The 16,163-nt window shown below is 44.9% G+C and overlaps 1 protein-coding gene and 2 long non-coding RNA genes across 54 annotated transcripts in view; 2 read left to right on the forward strand and 1 right to left on the reverse strand.

The window, feature by feature from the left end:
- SORBS1 (sorbin and SH3 domain containing 1) overlaps positions 1-16,163 on the reverse strand; it is a 234,952-nt gene that overhangs the window by 78,521 nt on the left and 140,268 nt on the right. For 21 of the 50 annotated variants that reach the window (XM_081267211.1, XM_081267194.1, XM_081267219.1 and 18 more), the window contains 3 exons: positions 12,644-13,021; positions 8,750-8,894; positions 4,604-4,633 (listed from right to left, as the gene is read on the reverse strand). In XM_081267211.1, coding sequence (XP_081123337.1) covers positions 4,604-4,633; positions 8,750-8,894; positions 12,644-13,021 — 553 coding nt within the window. Of the gene's footprint in view, positions 1-4,603; positions 4,634-8,749; positions 8,895-12,643; positions 13,022-13,638; positions 14,356-16,163 lie in introns of all 50 variants that reach the window. The other 29 variants (XM_081267217.1, XM_081267205.1, XM_081267225.1 and 26 more) reach the window with 3 other exon arrangements.
- On the forward strand, positions 5,684-7,564 carry LOC308633896. The gene is made up of 3 exons (XR_014018894.1): positions 5,684-5,966; positions 6,337-6,468; positions 6,991-7,564. It is a non-coding gene; the product is annotated as an uncharacterized lncRNA (long non-coding RNA).
- Positions 12,584-16,163, forward strand: part of LOC308633897 — a 29,924-nt gene continuing 26,344 nt past the window's right edge. For 2 of the 3 annotated variants that reach the window (XR_014018896.1, XR_014018897.1), the window contains exon 1: positions 13,028-13,665. This is a non-coding gene — a long non-coding RNA (uncharacterized lncRNA). Of the gene's footprint in view, positions 12,645-13,027; positions 13,666-16,163 lie in introns of those variants that run through there. The other variant, XR_014018895.1, reaches the window with a different exon arrangement.

The raw sequence follows: 16,163 nt of genomic DNA on the forward strand, positions 1-16,163 counted from the left end.
GGCAGGATGATGAGGTCTGATACATGAGTCAGCATCCAACATGTCTAAAGAGAAGCCAAGCAGATAAACAGGAAGAGGAAGGTGTTCCTGCCCAATTGAACGACATAAGCAAATGCATGGGTGCCTCTGAACTACTATGAGCTGATTATGTGCCACGCATTGCACTAAACTCTTTATTTTATCTGCCCAACAACCCTGAAAAGAAATTATTATCATCCCTCCATTTTTTAAAATGGTTAAGGGGACCAAAGCACATAGAAGTTAAAGTACCCAACCTGAAGTGACACATCCAGCACATGGCTAAGCTGGGATTTGACCTAGTATCTGCCTAGCAGTCCTCTCTGAACCATATCTTGTTTTGTATCCCTCCAAAATGGCACCAAGGTTTCCAGTCTGGGAGCCTAGCCTAACCCAAACTGAGACATTAGGAAAGGAAACTGGGTTGGAGAAGGGAGGGAAAGATGGCTGCTTCCATTTTCAGAATATATTTGAGAAGACAGTGAGATACTCAGGTAGAACTGCCCTAAAGACCCCTTGGAGAAACACAGAGGAAGCCCAGGTAAGATGCTCTGGTAGGAATGCAATTTTAGAGCAAACTCACAAGGCTAATATCAAGGAGATGGCAGAGTTCAGTGTGGAAGGAATTGACAGCATAACCAAAGAGCTGGAGTTTTGCACTGAGGGATGCCAAAGGTACAGGAGGAAAAGCAAAAGAGTCCTCAAAAGGATGTGGGAGTCATCAGAAGAACAGGAGATAAACCAGAAAACACAACAAGGTGCCATGAAACCAGAGAAGACAGAATTCCAAGATGTGGGTTAAACACACACACACACACACACACACACACACACACACAAAAGAACCCATAAATTGAAGCAGAGGAGGAGGAGGCATTAGATTAGGCAAGAGGAAAGTCACAGGAACACTCTGGGGTAGCCATTTCAGGAGGACAGTGGGGGTAGGTGCCACACTGCAGAGAAAGGAACAAGTGTATAAGCAGGCCATAGGGAGGGAATTCAGCATGGAGGAAGGAATGAGCCAGATGGTAATTGGAGAGGTCAAAAGACTGGAAGCAAAAAAGTGTAAACCAGGGGACCCTGAAGTCCTGTGGATACAGTCCATAAGGTAAGAATGAAGGGCATGCAGATCTGCCTGGCAAGCAATAAGTGCTCAGGAATATCTGCTCCTTGATTGACAGAGAGGTGCCAAGTGCTGTCTGGCGGCTACCCCATGGTGAAATGGAAGGACATAATGGTCCCTGCAAAGTAGTGAAATTCAGAGGTGTCTGTGTGGAGGGGAGGCTGGAGAAGTAGGGGAATGGTAAAATCAACACGCTCAGGTTGAGGATTTTCAGTCAACTCAACAGGATCAGTCTGCCATGATTTCAAATGGATTTCTGAGACTCTTGCTGCATTTGTAAAGGCAAAATGATTCCTAAATATTCTGTGTGAGAAGAATCAGTTTAGTGAGTGCTTCAGAAAACCTGATCCATGGCACCATCACTGTATTAAGGCCAGACTGGCTTTATGGGAAGAGTTCTCATGCTCCCAGGAAATTCCAACATGGGGTCAAGGGGTTAGCAGGAAGCCTGGAAGTGCAGGAGGATTCTGAGTTACCCAAGTCTACCCTTAACATGGCTCTCTGAGAGTTCCCCTCCTACCTGGAAAGGGCTTCCCTGAGTGAGATCAAGAGGGCACAGGAGAATTGATTCCAAGCTCTGTTTTACCCAGTGCTTAGAGGCCTTCATCATGCTATGACAATGAGGGCTACAGACATGCTGTTCTCAAGGGTTTCTAGATCCTTTGAAATTTTTTTTTTAAACTGTAGAGCAGGTGCTCAATAATCACTTAACTGCAAAACAGGCTAGCAGTCCATGGAGTTGTAAGAATCCTTTTAATCTATAAAAATTAGCTCTGAATTATTTTACTTAAGAAACTTGTGGTCACATGATTTATGATTGAGTGGATTTTGATATATGGAGGGCTAAACTGCAAAAAGTGGGACTTTTTAAAAATAAAATGAAAATCCAAAATGACAAGTGTCCCATGCAGGTGACAGGGCCACTTTGGCATCCCTGTTGCAATGAGGGCTTGCTGTTACTTCTCACTAAGCAAACACTAATTCTTCACAAGATATCCTGGGGCATTTCCTTCTCATTTTATACTGTGCTTTAACAAGGAAGGTCTTGGGCCCCTAAATAATGATGATGTTGACAGTCTCAGATGGGGCCTCTATTTATGGGAGGTGGGATAGATTTTCTTCATACTCAAAGTTTTGTGACTGAAGATGATAACAATGCTCACACTTCCCTAGGGGAAGGAGGGTGGCTTCCATGTCCTGTGTCAACCTCACTATCGCAGTCACAATCATATTTTCCTTTCTCCCCAGGGTGGGCCTGAGCCATGTAGATTCTATTCACATTTGACTCTTCCTGAGCCCACAGGGGCTCAATAAGACTCTGATAAAACAGAAGACTGGTGACCCTGAGTCCCGCCCCCACAGGTGAGGAGCAGAACCTTATTTTCTCTAAGGCACAGGGTCTACAGAGTGTCAGCACTGCCGGCCCCTGTCTTTCAGGAGCTCCTAAACAAAATGGTACTTCTTTTTCAAAAAGGAACTAACATTTAGTGAGCACTTGCTTTAGGCCCCAGTCTATCAAACATCATTAATGAATCTGTCCCAAAGTTCAAGGAAGGAGACAGCATCAGGTTTGTTTAGCACCGAGGAGCCAGGCTGAGCCTGCCAGCATGGTGGAGAGACCCTTTCTGGTTGTGAGGCATTCTCCCCATTCCTGTCACATCAGCTCCTCTAGGCAGGGACAAAGATTGTCACCCCCACTTCCCACATGAGGAAACTTCAGCTCAAAGAGGTGAAGTCCCTTATCCAAATACAAACAGCCCCAAGAAGGGACCAAATTTGAGTCTCATAATATGGCCGGATGCCCTTTTCATCTATTCCTTCAAACTCCCACAGTAGGAAGAAGCTCACAGGAGCCACATTTTTTCTCCCCCAAAGCCACTCTGTTCTCTGCAATCCAGGCTGGAGCCAGGGGAATGAAGTGGCAGCAAAAGGAGGGGAAGTGAAGGGCACCTTGAGCTCAACCACAGCCTGTCCTGGCCCCGTGGCCAAGCCCTGATAAAGCTGAGAGGGTGTGAGAACCCCACGTCCTCCCCACCCAGCTCTGCACAAGTCACAAGGACAGCAGTGGGATAAAGTCACACAGAAATCATGCAGCAGCTGCTCAGAAAATGGTGGCTTCCATTATCCACCAGATCAAGGGTTCTTAACTCTGGAGTTCATGAGTACTTAAAAATCCATGGAACTCACATGCACATGCTTGCATGCGTGGCTTTTTCTGGAAAATGAATCTGTTGCCTTAGTTAGGTTCTCTCAAGGAGTGGCCATGACCAAAGAAAGGTGAAAAATCATCACATGATACCATTAGCAGCCCATAGGCTGCACAGTTTTCTTGATGCACCTCCAGAGCCTGCCTCCTGCCTCTGCTCTACTCAAAGCAGGCACTCAATAGAATGAATAATGAATCAATGGCTGTGCCCACTGATAACAGTAAGCCCTTTGCAAGTGCCAAAGCTCAATGCTCAGCTGTTTTATAAGTGGAATCTCCTTTGATCTTCACAACAACCTGGGAGATACTTCTTTCTCCATTCACAGAGGAGAGACATCAGATAATGGACCTGTGGTGACACCATGAGTAAGTGGTAGAACCAGGATTCAAAGCAGAATGGCTACAAGGAATCCAGCAGGAAATGACTAAGCACTCCTATTCCTGGGTTTCCTCCTAATTTCAGCCTACAAGTTTGCTCCTTCCCCACCCAACACTGTCCCATCCTGCACAGTTTCTCAGGAAGTGATCCCTGATTATCTGATTATATCTGCTGTCACTCCCCATTCCAGGCTTTAATAATCCACTTGCCACCCAGTGTGGTCACCAGAGGGCAGCATCAGTACCACTGAGGAGCTGGTGAAAAATGCAAATTCTCACGCATACCCATTAAATCTGAACTTTTGCAGGCCAAGTGCAGAAGATGAGTTTTGACAATCGCTCCAGATAATCCTTAAAATCAGTTTAAGTTCAAAAAGCAGTTTCAGACCCTGTTGGTCAGATGGTTCTTACTTGGACCCATCACGCTTGGGTCAACTATTGGCATTTGGCTTTGCAACCCAAACAGTACAAGACCTGCCCACATTTCCTAAACCCTGACCTGTCACATCTAAGAGAAGGAGAGAACAACCAAAAGGTGGCCTCTTCAGAGACCTGCCATGAACACTGTCATCTGAAGCAGAACCCCTTATGCTACCTACCCAGAACATCCTGTTCTTACCATCAAGCTACTCATTGCAGTTCCATGGGACAGGTTTACTAGTTTGATTCACTTTTCTGTCTGCCAAGCCTGCAAGCTCCAGGGGGCAGAATCTAAGCCTGTTGTTATCATCCCTGAAACAAAGATTCCAGCAACGAATATAGTCCCCAATTCTTAGGGTCGCTCAGAAGATTGTGCTGATCCAACATTGGGTGGTGACTGAAAGATGGCTTTAACAGGCACAGTGGTTAATATGTAAATAAATATATTTGTCACCTACCTGAAAGGCTACTGAGTCGTTTTTGCTGTTCTGTGATAAAAGAAAAGAATGCACAGTGTAAGTGAGATTTATACAGTATATGGTAAGACCAAGAGATCCTGGTATAACTAGTTAGGATCCCAAACTCAGCACCCTCATTGTCCTTTAGATGCTAAAATACACAGGTCAGCTGAAGACAGGGGAGTTGACATGGATTTTATTATACAGGCATGATGTCTCCCAACTCCTCACTCTCCAGATTTGCACCAGAATTCAAGACAGTCCATTTTCTAGCAGTTTACATCTTGTCTCAAGATGATCTCAGCCAGGTGTGTTGGCACATGCCTATAATCCCAGCTACTTAGGAGGCTGAAGCTGATTCCAAGTTCAAGGCCAATCTGGGCAACTTAATGAGATCCTGTCTCAAAATAAAATAAAAGGGACTGGGGGTACAGCTCAGTGATAGAATACTTGCCCAGGATGCATAAGGCCCTGGGTTTGATCCCCAATACTGGGGTAGGAGAAATAATCTTATCATTAAAGGGGACCTTTCACTCCCTCTGGTTTCAAGTGCACAGGACCTTATCTGATCCTAGCCTTGGTACCTTTGAAGGAAAGGTGATTAGAAGCATAACCATGGAAGCTGTCATCTCCCAAGAGCTTGCTCAAAGCCAGACCCTGGTTTTAAGTGTTTTCAGGCATAACATTTGCAATCTTGGCAACAACCTTAGCTGTTAGACATAACTATTTTTCTCACTGTACATCTGAGCCACTGTAGCAAGGAGGCTGGTCCAGAGTATGGGAGAAATTCTAAGAAAAATCAGCATTGGCCAAGAGAGTTCAGATAAGGGGCCCAAACTACACCAAAAATCATCTGGATCTAGAAGCTAGACTTTCAACTCCCAGTCCAGGTTCTCTGCATCGCTAGTCGCTCTCCTTAATATTGAAGGTCTATTGATTTCTCAGCCTTCGGGGTGACCACGTGGAGGGGAGGCCAACATCTCATTTGGAAAGTTCTGAGTGTACTTGCTATGTGATAAGCACAAAAGTGACCTTTACCTTCCATGGCTGCTAAATATAAAGCAGCCACACAGTTAAAAATAGAACACTTGCCAGCCCATGGGTGCTGTCATCATGCCCTGTGGCCACATTTCCATCTATCCTCCCACTAGAATCAGTTTGGGTAAGAAGCGAAGAAAGCAGAATTCGAGCTCTTGGACAGTACAAGTAGCAGCCATTCACCTTCAACATGTGGATGGGGTTCACACCAGCTGGACAAGCAGAAGCCCAGTGGCGCTTTAGACCCAGCTCTGCCAGCAACCTGTCAGGTGACAATGGCCAATTACGTCGCCTCTCAGCCTATTTCCTCACTTGTAACATCAAGGTACTCTGTGTTATCTAAAGGGATGTATGGTTATCCAACTCCATTCCACAAGTCACTGGTAGGGTCCTTCCCAGCCAGTAGAAGCCAATGTATACAATTTAAAATACTATTGTTCCCATTGCTGAGGAGTGAAATGGCCTTTCTTTTATTTTATGTCACACATACCAGTGGATGTTTTTCAGGGCTGTTATTTACCAAAACTAGAAGTTAGCAACTCTAGGGGAATCCCTAGACAATTTCCTATGTCCACAGATGCACCTGGGAACCTCTGAATTCCTGATCTCCAGCATGGTCCACATCCAGTACTGCTGGGATGCCCACCGAGCTTTCTGAAAATGTAGAATCTTATCCTCTCACCCCTTCCCAATAGCTCCTGAATCTGAATCATCAAGTTAACAAGATTCATCAGATTAACAAGACTGAGCAGCCCTGAGCAAGGGAACCCATACACCTCTTCAGTCCTAAAAGTATCTGGGTTCAAATCTTCCTTCCCGGCCTCGTGGTAAGTGATTTACCCTTAAATACATGAGGTACGCAAACTCAGGAAAAAGGAGAAAAGGGATGCTTGCTCATAACCATCAGTGCCAAGCCAGAGGATTGGTGTCCCCTGTTTGTTCTTAATAGGGAGGTTGGCTTGAAGAAACAAGATTATTATCGTACCATGCCCTGTGACAATCTAGGCAGGGGGGGGAAAAAGAGGAAATTTTCAGGATGACTAAAGCAGAAGTCCAGAACTGGAGTAAAGTTATCATTCCCTTGGGACACTCTGCAATAGTTAAGAAATTGTTTTCACGGGTGAGGCAAAGCAGAGCTATTAGGTTGGGTAAATTCCCAAACAGTGCCAAGAACACTTGACCTAAACCCTATTTATGATGAGGGACACAGGGCCAAGCCAGCCAGGCTCTTCCATTCCTCTCAGCTCTTCCTGTCCTACCTACTTAGTGAATGCATGGTTTTGTTCTTTATGGAAGGTGCCATTGAATTCCAAAAAACTAACGTCATTACTGCATCTTTTTTTCTGAAGGAGGTATGTCTCAGGCTGCACATTTCTGATGTTTAAACCCAAGGGCAGATCTTGGCCAAAAGAGAAAGTCAAGAACTAAAAATATTTGGGTGAACAAGAGGAATTCACTTGTTCAAGGAAGAGACAAAGAGGAACTACAGGCATTTCTGTGCCCAAAGATGTCTTACTGGGTGTCACTGGAGGGACTTGGCAGTAGCAGCTGACATTATACTTGGCACTTCCCAAAAACCATGTTGCCTGGGGAATAAATACCATTTTTAAAGAAACTGCCTTTCCTTCTGGGAATTAACTTCTACTTGACTAGATTTAAAAAAAAATGACTCATAAAGAAGTTCATAGAGAACTAAAATTTCACTTTGTCCTGCATTATGGACACTTTCTGGGCAGAGAGCTACTGCCAGTAAGGGCATGGCACACTTGGGAGAATGGGCTTATACAAAGCTTAGTGTTGGGGCTGGGACCCTTATTTTTTCCTGAAGAACACAGATCCATGGGAGAAAATTGATATGGGAGCCACACCGTGCAGATAAATAAATAAATAAATAAATAGCCCCACTAAAATGACTATTTAAGATCTGAGTGGGAATATTTGAAATGAGAGAAAATGTTACATATATCTACTTTTCAAGTTAGAAGCAGGAAACAGAAACCTCTATTTAGTATGGAAAACAATTAAAAATAGACTCCAGTTCCATTTTCATCCAAGTTAGAGGAAGGGGGTGGGAAAGGGAGGAAACTATGAAGTAAGCGAAGAAGGAGTCAAGAAAAGGAAGCTTTGGATCTGAGCTTTGAGCTCTGAACAGAACAAGTAAACCTCCACTGTTCTTTGAAATTCATATTAAAAAGGCTTTTCTGCACTGGGAGACAGCCTGAAAACTTTCCATTTCATGCTGTAAAGAACTTTTGTAAAAGGGAAAGCTTACTCCTCTCTATGGAATTCCCAAAAAAGGAAAACTTGGGATTTAGAATCATCCTCTGGAATTTCAAAGCAGAAGGGTCAATATGTATCATTACTATCTCAAAGCTCTTTGAGTTTTGCCAATCCCAAGCCCCTTCAGAGACATAGCAGAACCAACCAAAGCAGCCAGAGAAACTATAGAAACTGAACCTGAAAACCCTCCGCATTCCTGCCTGGGCCACATGGAGTAAGGTAAGCAGCCACATAAACCTCAGTCCCCGAGGGTTTCACCAAATGACAACCTTATGCAATAACTGCTGTGAGAAGGGGGCCAGAGAGTCACTAAGAAAACGTGTTGTGTTAGATGCATAAAAACATGTTTCATATTTTAGAAAATTCTACCCAGCATATTTGCTTGTTAAATTTAGTACTCAACATTTTGCTTTCTAGAAATCTATCTTGTCAAAGAACTAAATCATTTCTGACACGACTTAAAAAGTGGTTATCATCATACCCACATTTTCTAAGTAAAGCCTCATTAGAAATCACATGATGAAGAATTAAGAGACACAAAGGTTCCTATTTGGGAGAGGGGGTTGCAATTTGGTTTCTGAAGAAAACCAGGAGCACCTGACGTGCAGAAAAGGTACCTGCACTAGCCTGGCTTACATATGCAAATAGGTGATCTCTGTCAGCCTGCTGGGATGGATCTTATAGGTCATGTGGGTAAAATGAGGCAGAAGCCCAGAATAAAGTTTGTGAAAATCTCTGTGCAGTGATAGAAGTCTTGCCCCAGATACCACGGGACAGCCATGCTGACTGCAGTGAGTTAGTAGGGGTGCACTGTGAGGCTCCCCTTACCTCGATTGTGCTGCAAGAGCACAATGGTGGGGTTGACGATGGTTGTCGAGGGGTAGGCGGATGATGGCTTGCTGGCTGGTGTAGAGGCTTGGGAATCAGCTCCAGTATTGGAAGAAGCAACTTCATTTAGTAGAGGACTGGAACCCTGAAAAGCAAATGAATATTGTCACTAATTGTACAAGAAACCTAGAGTTAATGCTTTTTTTAAAAAGGGAGAAATGTAAAGTTTTACAAAGACCTTAATTTTATAAAAAGAAATGGAATCAGTGAGACATATCATCATTAAATCCAGTTAGAAGCCTCGTCTGGAATGCATATTCTCTTTGCTGGTATTAGTAAGGGAAGAGAAAAGGAAGGGGAGTGTTGCTGACAGTCTCAGCAGCATCAGTCATTATTTTCACCTGGTAAGAGTTGTGGGTCAATCCAGTTACTGAAAAAGCAAATTCAAATTCAAGGTAGAGTGACATGCAAAACCCATGCAATTCCAAATGCGATCCAAGAATGAGAGCTGGCTTAATTGGGAAGAATCAGGGAGGTTTAGTACACTGTGTAGAGAAATGTGAGACGAGCTGAGGACAAGAAATCACTGACATAAGAACAGGAAAGAGTTAAGAAACGGTTCTCTGGGAAAGCTGCAGGTGGCATCAGAATCACTGAGCAATTTTACTAAAACTGGCTTCTGAGATCTGAATATTATCCTATCCTGCTGTGACATTTTTCCACTCTAACATTAGAGTGACAGAAATCCCTGAAGTAAAGACTTGTGAGAATCCTGACTTTAAAAAATTTGAGATCTCTACCAGAAATACTAATAAAATTATTAATGCCAACATTATAATCTGTATGAGGGGATAATGCCAGTCTTTAAAAAAAAAAGTAGGACCCTCAAATGTAGTGACAATATTCAGACAGTTTCCTTCCTTGTATCTCTACATTTTGCAAAGTTTCTATTTTAAAATTAACCAACCTTAAAACTAAGATGACATTCTTAAATGTATTAAGAACAAGATTTTGATTGTTACTTTTATACATGGACTTTTGTTGTTGTTGTTGTTGTTGTTGCTGTACTGGGGATTGAACTCATGACCTCACATATACTGGGAAAACATTCTACCACTGAGCTTAGCCCCTGGCCCTGATTGTTACTTTTAAAGCAATTACTATGCTCAGAGATCAACTACTGTGGATGTACCTATGGGACAAGGGTCACAGCTCTTCCACCTGCCACCATCCAGACAATGACCCGCAAATAACAGGTGCTCAGTGAATGCCAAGTGAATTACAGAAGCCACCATCCACTACCAAGTGTGTGACTGAGCTAATGTTTGTGTCGCGAGGACATATGCTTATCAGAAGAGAAAAATGTGTGTATCAGCACCCAGGACAGCTCCTGGCACCCAGTAGGGGCTTTGCACACATTGTCTCAGTCAGTCTCTCCCTCCTGAAAATTTCCTATGTAGCCAATGAGTGGCAGCTCAATTTTCTGTGTGAATAAAATCTTTTTCCAAGACCCAAGGAGCGCACATTATGATCTTGTACACAAGTGCCTCATCTTGACTCCTCCATTTATAAAGTAGAAAATAACTACACTTATCCAAATTTATCTCCACAGTGATTTAATAAAGATAAATGATTTAGAAATGCTGCCAGAGTGTACCCAAGGAACACAAAATATCAGGCCCAGAGCTCTTTAAAGTGTGAAAGCCTAATGTGATGTCTTCATGGGTAGATTGTGCAAACATTTTGTAGACTTCGATCCATGTCTTATTTCTGAAACATCACAAAACAGCTATTGACTAAAATAAACTAAATGAATTAAACTAACTTTTATTTCTCCCTCTTATTTCCAAATGGCTGCAAATGATCAACTCATGGCTTGGACACCATCCTCAAAGGTCCTTCTTCTACTTGACAACTCCTATTCAGAGGAGGAATCCCAATAATTTCCTTCTTCACCTCTTACTCTGTTACCTGGGGCTAAATCAAAAGTTCTCAGGCCAACTCCTGGGAAGTCTACTCCAGGCTGATTTGTCAGGTTTGAGATACTGAGGACACTGTCCCAACTAATCTGCCCTGGCACACCTAAAACAAACGCAATATGAAAACCTAGAGCTACACAAATGATAAATTATAAGGCACAAAACAAAGCTACTTACAATGGTATATGAGTGCACTAAAAATAAGGCTCACTTTACTTGCTACTCTAGAGAAAGATATTCTGCACCAAAGGAAGGTGCCTACATGCCCCCAAACCAGAAGTTTTAAATTCACCTAGAAGTTCAGCCTGAGAGCCGGGGGGAGGGAATAATTCATCACTTTCCTCCCAGAGGGCTGAGCTGCAAAGCCCAAAGCCAGAAATATATTCAAGCCCACAGGTCACACCAGGCCTGGGCCTGGCGTAGCTCCACTGTGCTGCATCTGGAGAGTCAAGAACAGCCTCCCACCCAGGATGTAACAATTCCCAGCTTTGGTGCTTCTGCTGCCTTATTATAATTTCTCTAATAAGTCAAGCAAGAAGTTTCCTTCCTGCTTTCTGCCTGACTGGCTCCAGCTTAACATGCTACCTGGGCCAATTTGATATGCACATCTCTTCAAGGGGATATTTGATGAGTTCCATCAACCAAACATGTGACTCACCAGTTCACTGCATCTCAAAATATGGTGCATGGACTCCCAATATCAAAAACCCTGGGGTGCTTATGACCAAGTGAGAGTCCTGGGCTCCTCCCTAGCCCCACAAGATCAGAAACTCTACGAGTATAACTAGACCTCCCTGGCTCTCACATGATCCCACCCAAACTAACTTTGAGAACTGATACACTGATGCCCCAAAAATCCCATTGGGAGAGAGTAAGCAGTCTGACTTTTTTCACAGGTATACCTATGGTAGTTAGCAGAATGCCTAGAACACGGAAGGAACTCAAAGATTAATTATTCATTAACTGGTTACTGGCGCCTCATTTGCTAGGGCAAGTTCTCAGCAATGTAACTAACACTAATTGGGTACTTCCTCTGTGCCAAGGACCATAATAGGAGAAACTTTTACTGCTTGATCCCACTGAACCCCACAGCACCATAAGTAGACTCATGTATCTTCATATTACAACTCATGCTGAGATTCTTTCAGACCTTCTCCATTCCCAGGCTCCTGAGGAAAAACAAGACCCAAGTACTTTGGTTCAGTTTTTTTTTTCCCCTAAAACAATTGGGCTTTCCCACCTCCCCCTACTGGAAGGGACCTGAGGTGTCAAGGACATTTAACTTTCTGTGAACATTGGTGCATCCCTAGGGCCTTCCTCATAGAAGTCCCAGGAATTGTTTAATTTTGAAAAAGTTCTAATACTTGTTCAAGTCTTCCATTTCCTCAATTAAATCCAACTCTCTCCTTTTTTTTTTTAATCCCAATCTCTGCCCATTCTGTTATGAAAGCATATTTGCTTACTCACAAGCCCAACCAGAGTGAATGTCTTCCACCCCCAGAACCTCCTCGCTCCCTGGGACCCTGCCCTGTAGCCACACACCTGCCCTTGGCTGGTCCCCAGGGTTCTGCCGCTTTCCTGGCTCTCAACACTACATCTGCCTGGCCCAGGAAGAGCCAAGCAAAGAAAGGCCACAGATGTTTCCTCAGAGGGAGGACAAAGTTCCTTCAGGAAGATGTGCATTCCCAACAGGACAGAGGAGAGGAGACACTTGAGAGCCCCGTGAAGAGCCCCAGGCGACCCAGGTCACACACAGGAAGCATGCACTCTAGGGACAGCCATCAGGGGTCCAGTCATCACGCAGGCGCAGCAGCAGCCAATGCTTTCTTCAGAATTTAGTAGCTGGGTGAGAAAGGGGGCTCACGGCCGGAGCAGACATTAGGAAGGCGACGGGAGGCAAGTGCAGCAAGCTTACGGTACTGGAGGCGGCTCCCGAGAGGTTGGGCTCCGAGGCTCTGCGGAGGTCCTCTGGAGCGGGAGGGACCAGCGGAGGTGGTGGTGACAAGGATGGTGGTGTCTGGCTAACAGGGGGGAGGGGGCCGCGAGCACTGGCTGGCTGGCTGTGCTGGGGCCGCCTCTGCAGATGAGGGGGGATGAAATCATCTAGAGTCGGGAAGGTCAGAGGTGACGCGGCAGGGGCGGTGGCCGGGGCAGCGGTCGCCCGGGCAGCAGAGCCGAGCGGCCCCAGGGACGCTGGAGGTCTGGCAGTGCCTTCTTGCCCTCTGTCAGTATTAACCAGGTAGAGAGGGACAACTATTACCTCGGGCTGGGCTGGGCTGGAGGAAGTGGCATCCTGTAGGAAATAAGGGGGTCGTTATGTCAAGGGGTCCGGCAGGGAGGAAGGAATTCCTTATTTAAACAGTCGAGAGTGGACATGCAGTGATGTACCCTGAGAAATATTTAATCGGTGCCCTTTCCTCAGAGTACATGAGACAGTTGGTGCTAGCCAGCTGGCCTCCTGATACTCCATGACACAGAGGGAGCCCCGTCCAAGTTGACTTTCCATCCATCTATTTTTGAATCCTTTTAACACTTTATGAGAGAGAAAGAGACAGAACAACAGAACAAGCAGCAGGCTGTGTTTAACCCCACAAAAACCACTGTCGAGCCTGAAAGCTTGGGAGCAGATATGATTTCACTGGCACCTTGTCATAAAATAGAAACACTCCGTTATCCCACCAGATTATCAGTCTACGGAGTCCACGATCCAGCATACTTACATATTTACAAAAAAGAGAGGGAGACAGAGAGAGATCTGTGCTGAGATGTTTAGAGAGAAGGATTTGGGGTTCAAGCTGCAGCAATATTAATAAGGAAAAGGAGGATGGAGCAGCCCAGAGAACAAATGCACTGCTCACATCAGTTTCAAGAGACAGTGAAGAAGACACACAAACATTCCTAAGTTCTTGCCTTGGCTGGATAACACGGCTGCAAAAGGTAGGGTTCTCTGCTCTTCTGGTTTTCGGGATCAGAGGTAACCTGGGGGCCTAGCACAGATGGTCTCACTGCATCTGAGAACGAAGCCCGAGTCCTCATGGAAGGACTCTCACCACGATTACCGGCATCTTTATGGATGTCAAAGAACAGCTTGGGAGGGTCAGGAGAAGGAGCAGGGGGTGGTTCTCCTGTGCCGGCTGTGCGGGGCACAAGGCTGGGGGCTGGTGCTCGGGTGCCTGCAGCCTCCAAGGGAGTGTCTTTGGCTGGGTCACGTGCAACAGGAGAGTTTTCCAATGCCGCCCGGCAAATGTTATTGGATAAACTGGGTACATATAAGCTGCTGACCTTTTTATTCCCGACAGCCTCATGATGTGGGTTAGAGCTCACATTCTTACTATAAACTAACCTGGTGGCTGCATAGTGGTGCTGGGGTCGGGATGAAGCACTGGGGAATGTGGAACCCAGAAGCAAAGGACCAGGACACACCACATCTTTGGGAACCAATCTAGCTGTCAGAGGGCCAGAGACAGGCTGGGGAGGTGAGGGGTTCTGCTGGCTGGGGGTGCTGGGTGGGATGTAAGGCTTTGGTGAGCTCATATAGAGGGAATCCTTGTAGGTACTGTGGATGGTGGGGGGCTGCCATGCAAAGCGGTTCTCTTGAGAGAGAGGAGGACGTGAGGGAGAGAGAACCTTTGGTAGTATTTTCAAGGCATGATAAAAACACAGGGAAAAAAGAAAGAGGAGGGGAGATGGAAAGGATGACCATTAGAAACAACAGCATAACGTGACCTAAAGACAAAAATCCCTGGACATGTTTTTAGACAACTTCAGGTTAGTCTCCTCCTCATGCTCACAGTTCTCCTCTGGACAAAGCCAAGGCTCATACTCACCTGGAATGCTGGCCTGGCTCACATCCAGAGAGGCTGAGCTCAGCACACAACAGGCTAAACACACTCAACACCAGTCCTTGGTTGGCTGCATCTTTGTCAACCTCCTGACTCAAGGAGGGTTGCCCAAAGAACCAAATGTCAATGGAGGAAGCCATACAACCCCCTTCTGTCTCTAGCCTTCCTTTCTTTAGACTTTTCTCTTGAAGCCTTTATCTTTAAAAGTTTATGTTTGTTAGACACTTGTGAGTGCCTTTTATTCTTTTCCCTTAGCAAAAGGAGAATTGGAAGAACAGTCCTTATTTGTGTTCCCAGGAGGGAGATGTCTTCATTGAGGCATTGGGAGTTGGTCCTCCATTCCCTAAGGATAACAAATTAAAGCCCACCAAGAAGAGAATGCTGAGGACTGTGAATCCATATGGGCTCTTTTCTTAGAGGAAACAATCTAATGGAACTAATTATTAGAAGGAAGGGACTGGGGGTGTAACTCTGTGGTAGAATACTTGTCTAGTGTGGACAAAGCCCTGGGTTCAATCCCCAGCAACACACACACACACACACACACACACACACACACACACACCAGAAGGAAGACGAGCATTAGATTCAAAGCATTAGATTCAAAGCACATAGTCTCCCTTTTGTGATGTGCACAGAAAAGGACACCAAAGTAATTGGCCTATGGGACTGAATTATGTCTGGTTTGTCAAATTCAAGCCCTAGTCAGCCCACTATAATGCATAATCCTAGAGGTGAGGGATCAACCTCAGAATCATGGCTTAAGCCCAGGTCTCTGGTTATAGTTTCAGAGATTTAGTTCACATCCCATCCCTCTCCACTCAACACCACCCCTCTCTAAGTCTCAGGGAACAGATGGCCAGGAAGCAGGGTGAATCTCCAGACTAACCTTCCAACCTGTGACTCAATGGGGAACAAGGCCATGAGATGAAGAAAGCTCATGTCCCTAGACTATCTTCAGTGGTCCCCATCTTTACAGATATTCCAGCACTAGAAGAAAACCATCCTCCAAATTGCACAGGTGAGGGATATTAGAGCTTGGCCAATATCTGATAAATGAGTTGTGACTCAAAACTAGGAGAATACAAGGGCATGGGTCTATTTTGGGTTCGTTTTAAATTTTATTTTTACATCTTATAGAGTACATGGAAGGGGAAGGGATGCTAGAAAGGGTGAATGGGTGAGAAATCTTTTAAAATTTTTGAGTTTAGATTAGAATATAAACTCCAAAAGAGTAAACAGCCTATCCCTTAAACTCAATTTTCAAATTAAAAATAATCTGGGCCGAGAAGCACCTATTTGAATATTCTTAGCTAACTCAATGCCTGTTGTGTCCACCGCGTACTCATGCCAGTGGTAGGGGAGTTGGGTATTTATGCCAGCTGAAAATATAAAATGAATAGCTCCTCTCTGGTATACAGCAAGAGCAAAAACTTTTGGATGAATTCACTTAGCTAAGTGAACTTGGATGGGTTGGAGCATGTCTACAGACCAGATGATGCTCTCCAGAAACAAAGTACTTGGACTAGCACGCACCAAAGGGACTGCTGGGTGAGCTGAGGAAGTTTGTCAGGAAGTAAGCAAGAGGCCATT

The sequence above is a fragment of the Spermophilus citellus genome (assembly GCF_964194105.1).
Source record: "Spermophilus citellus genome assembly, chromosome: 15".
NCBI classification, from domain to species: domain Eukaryota; kingdom Metazoa; phylum Chordata; class Mammalia; order Rodentia; family Sciuridae; genus Spermophilus; species Spermophilus citellus.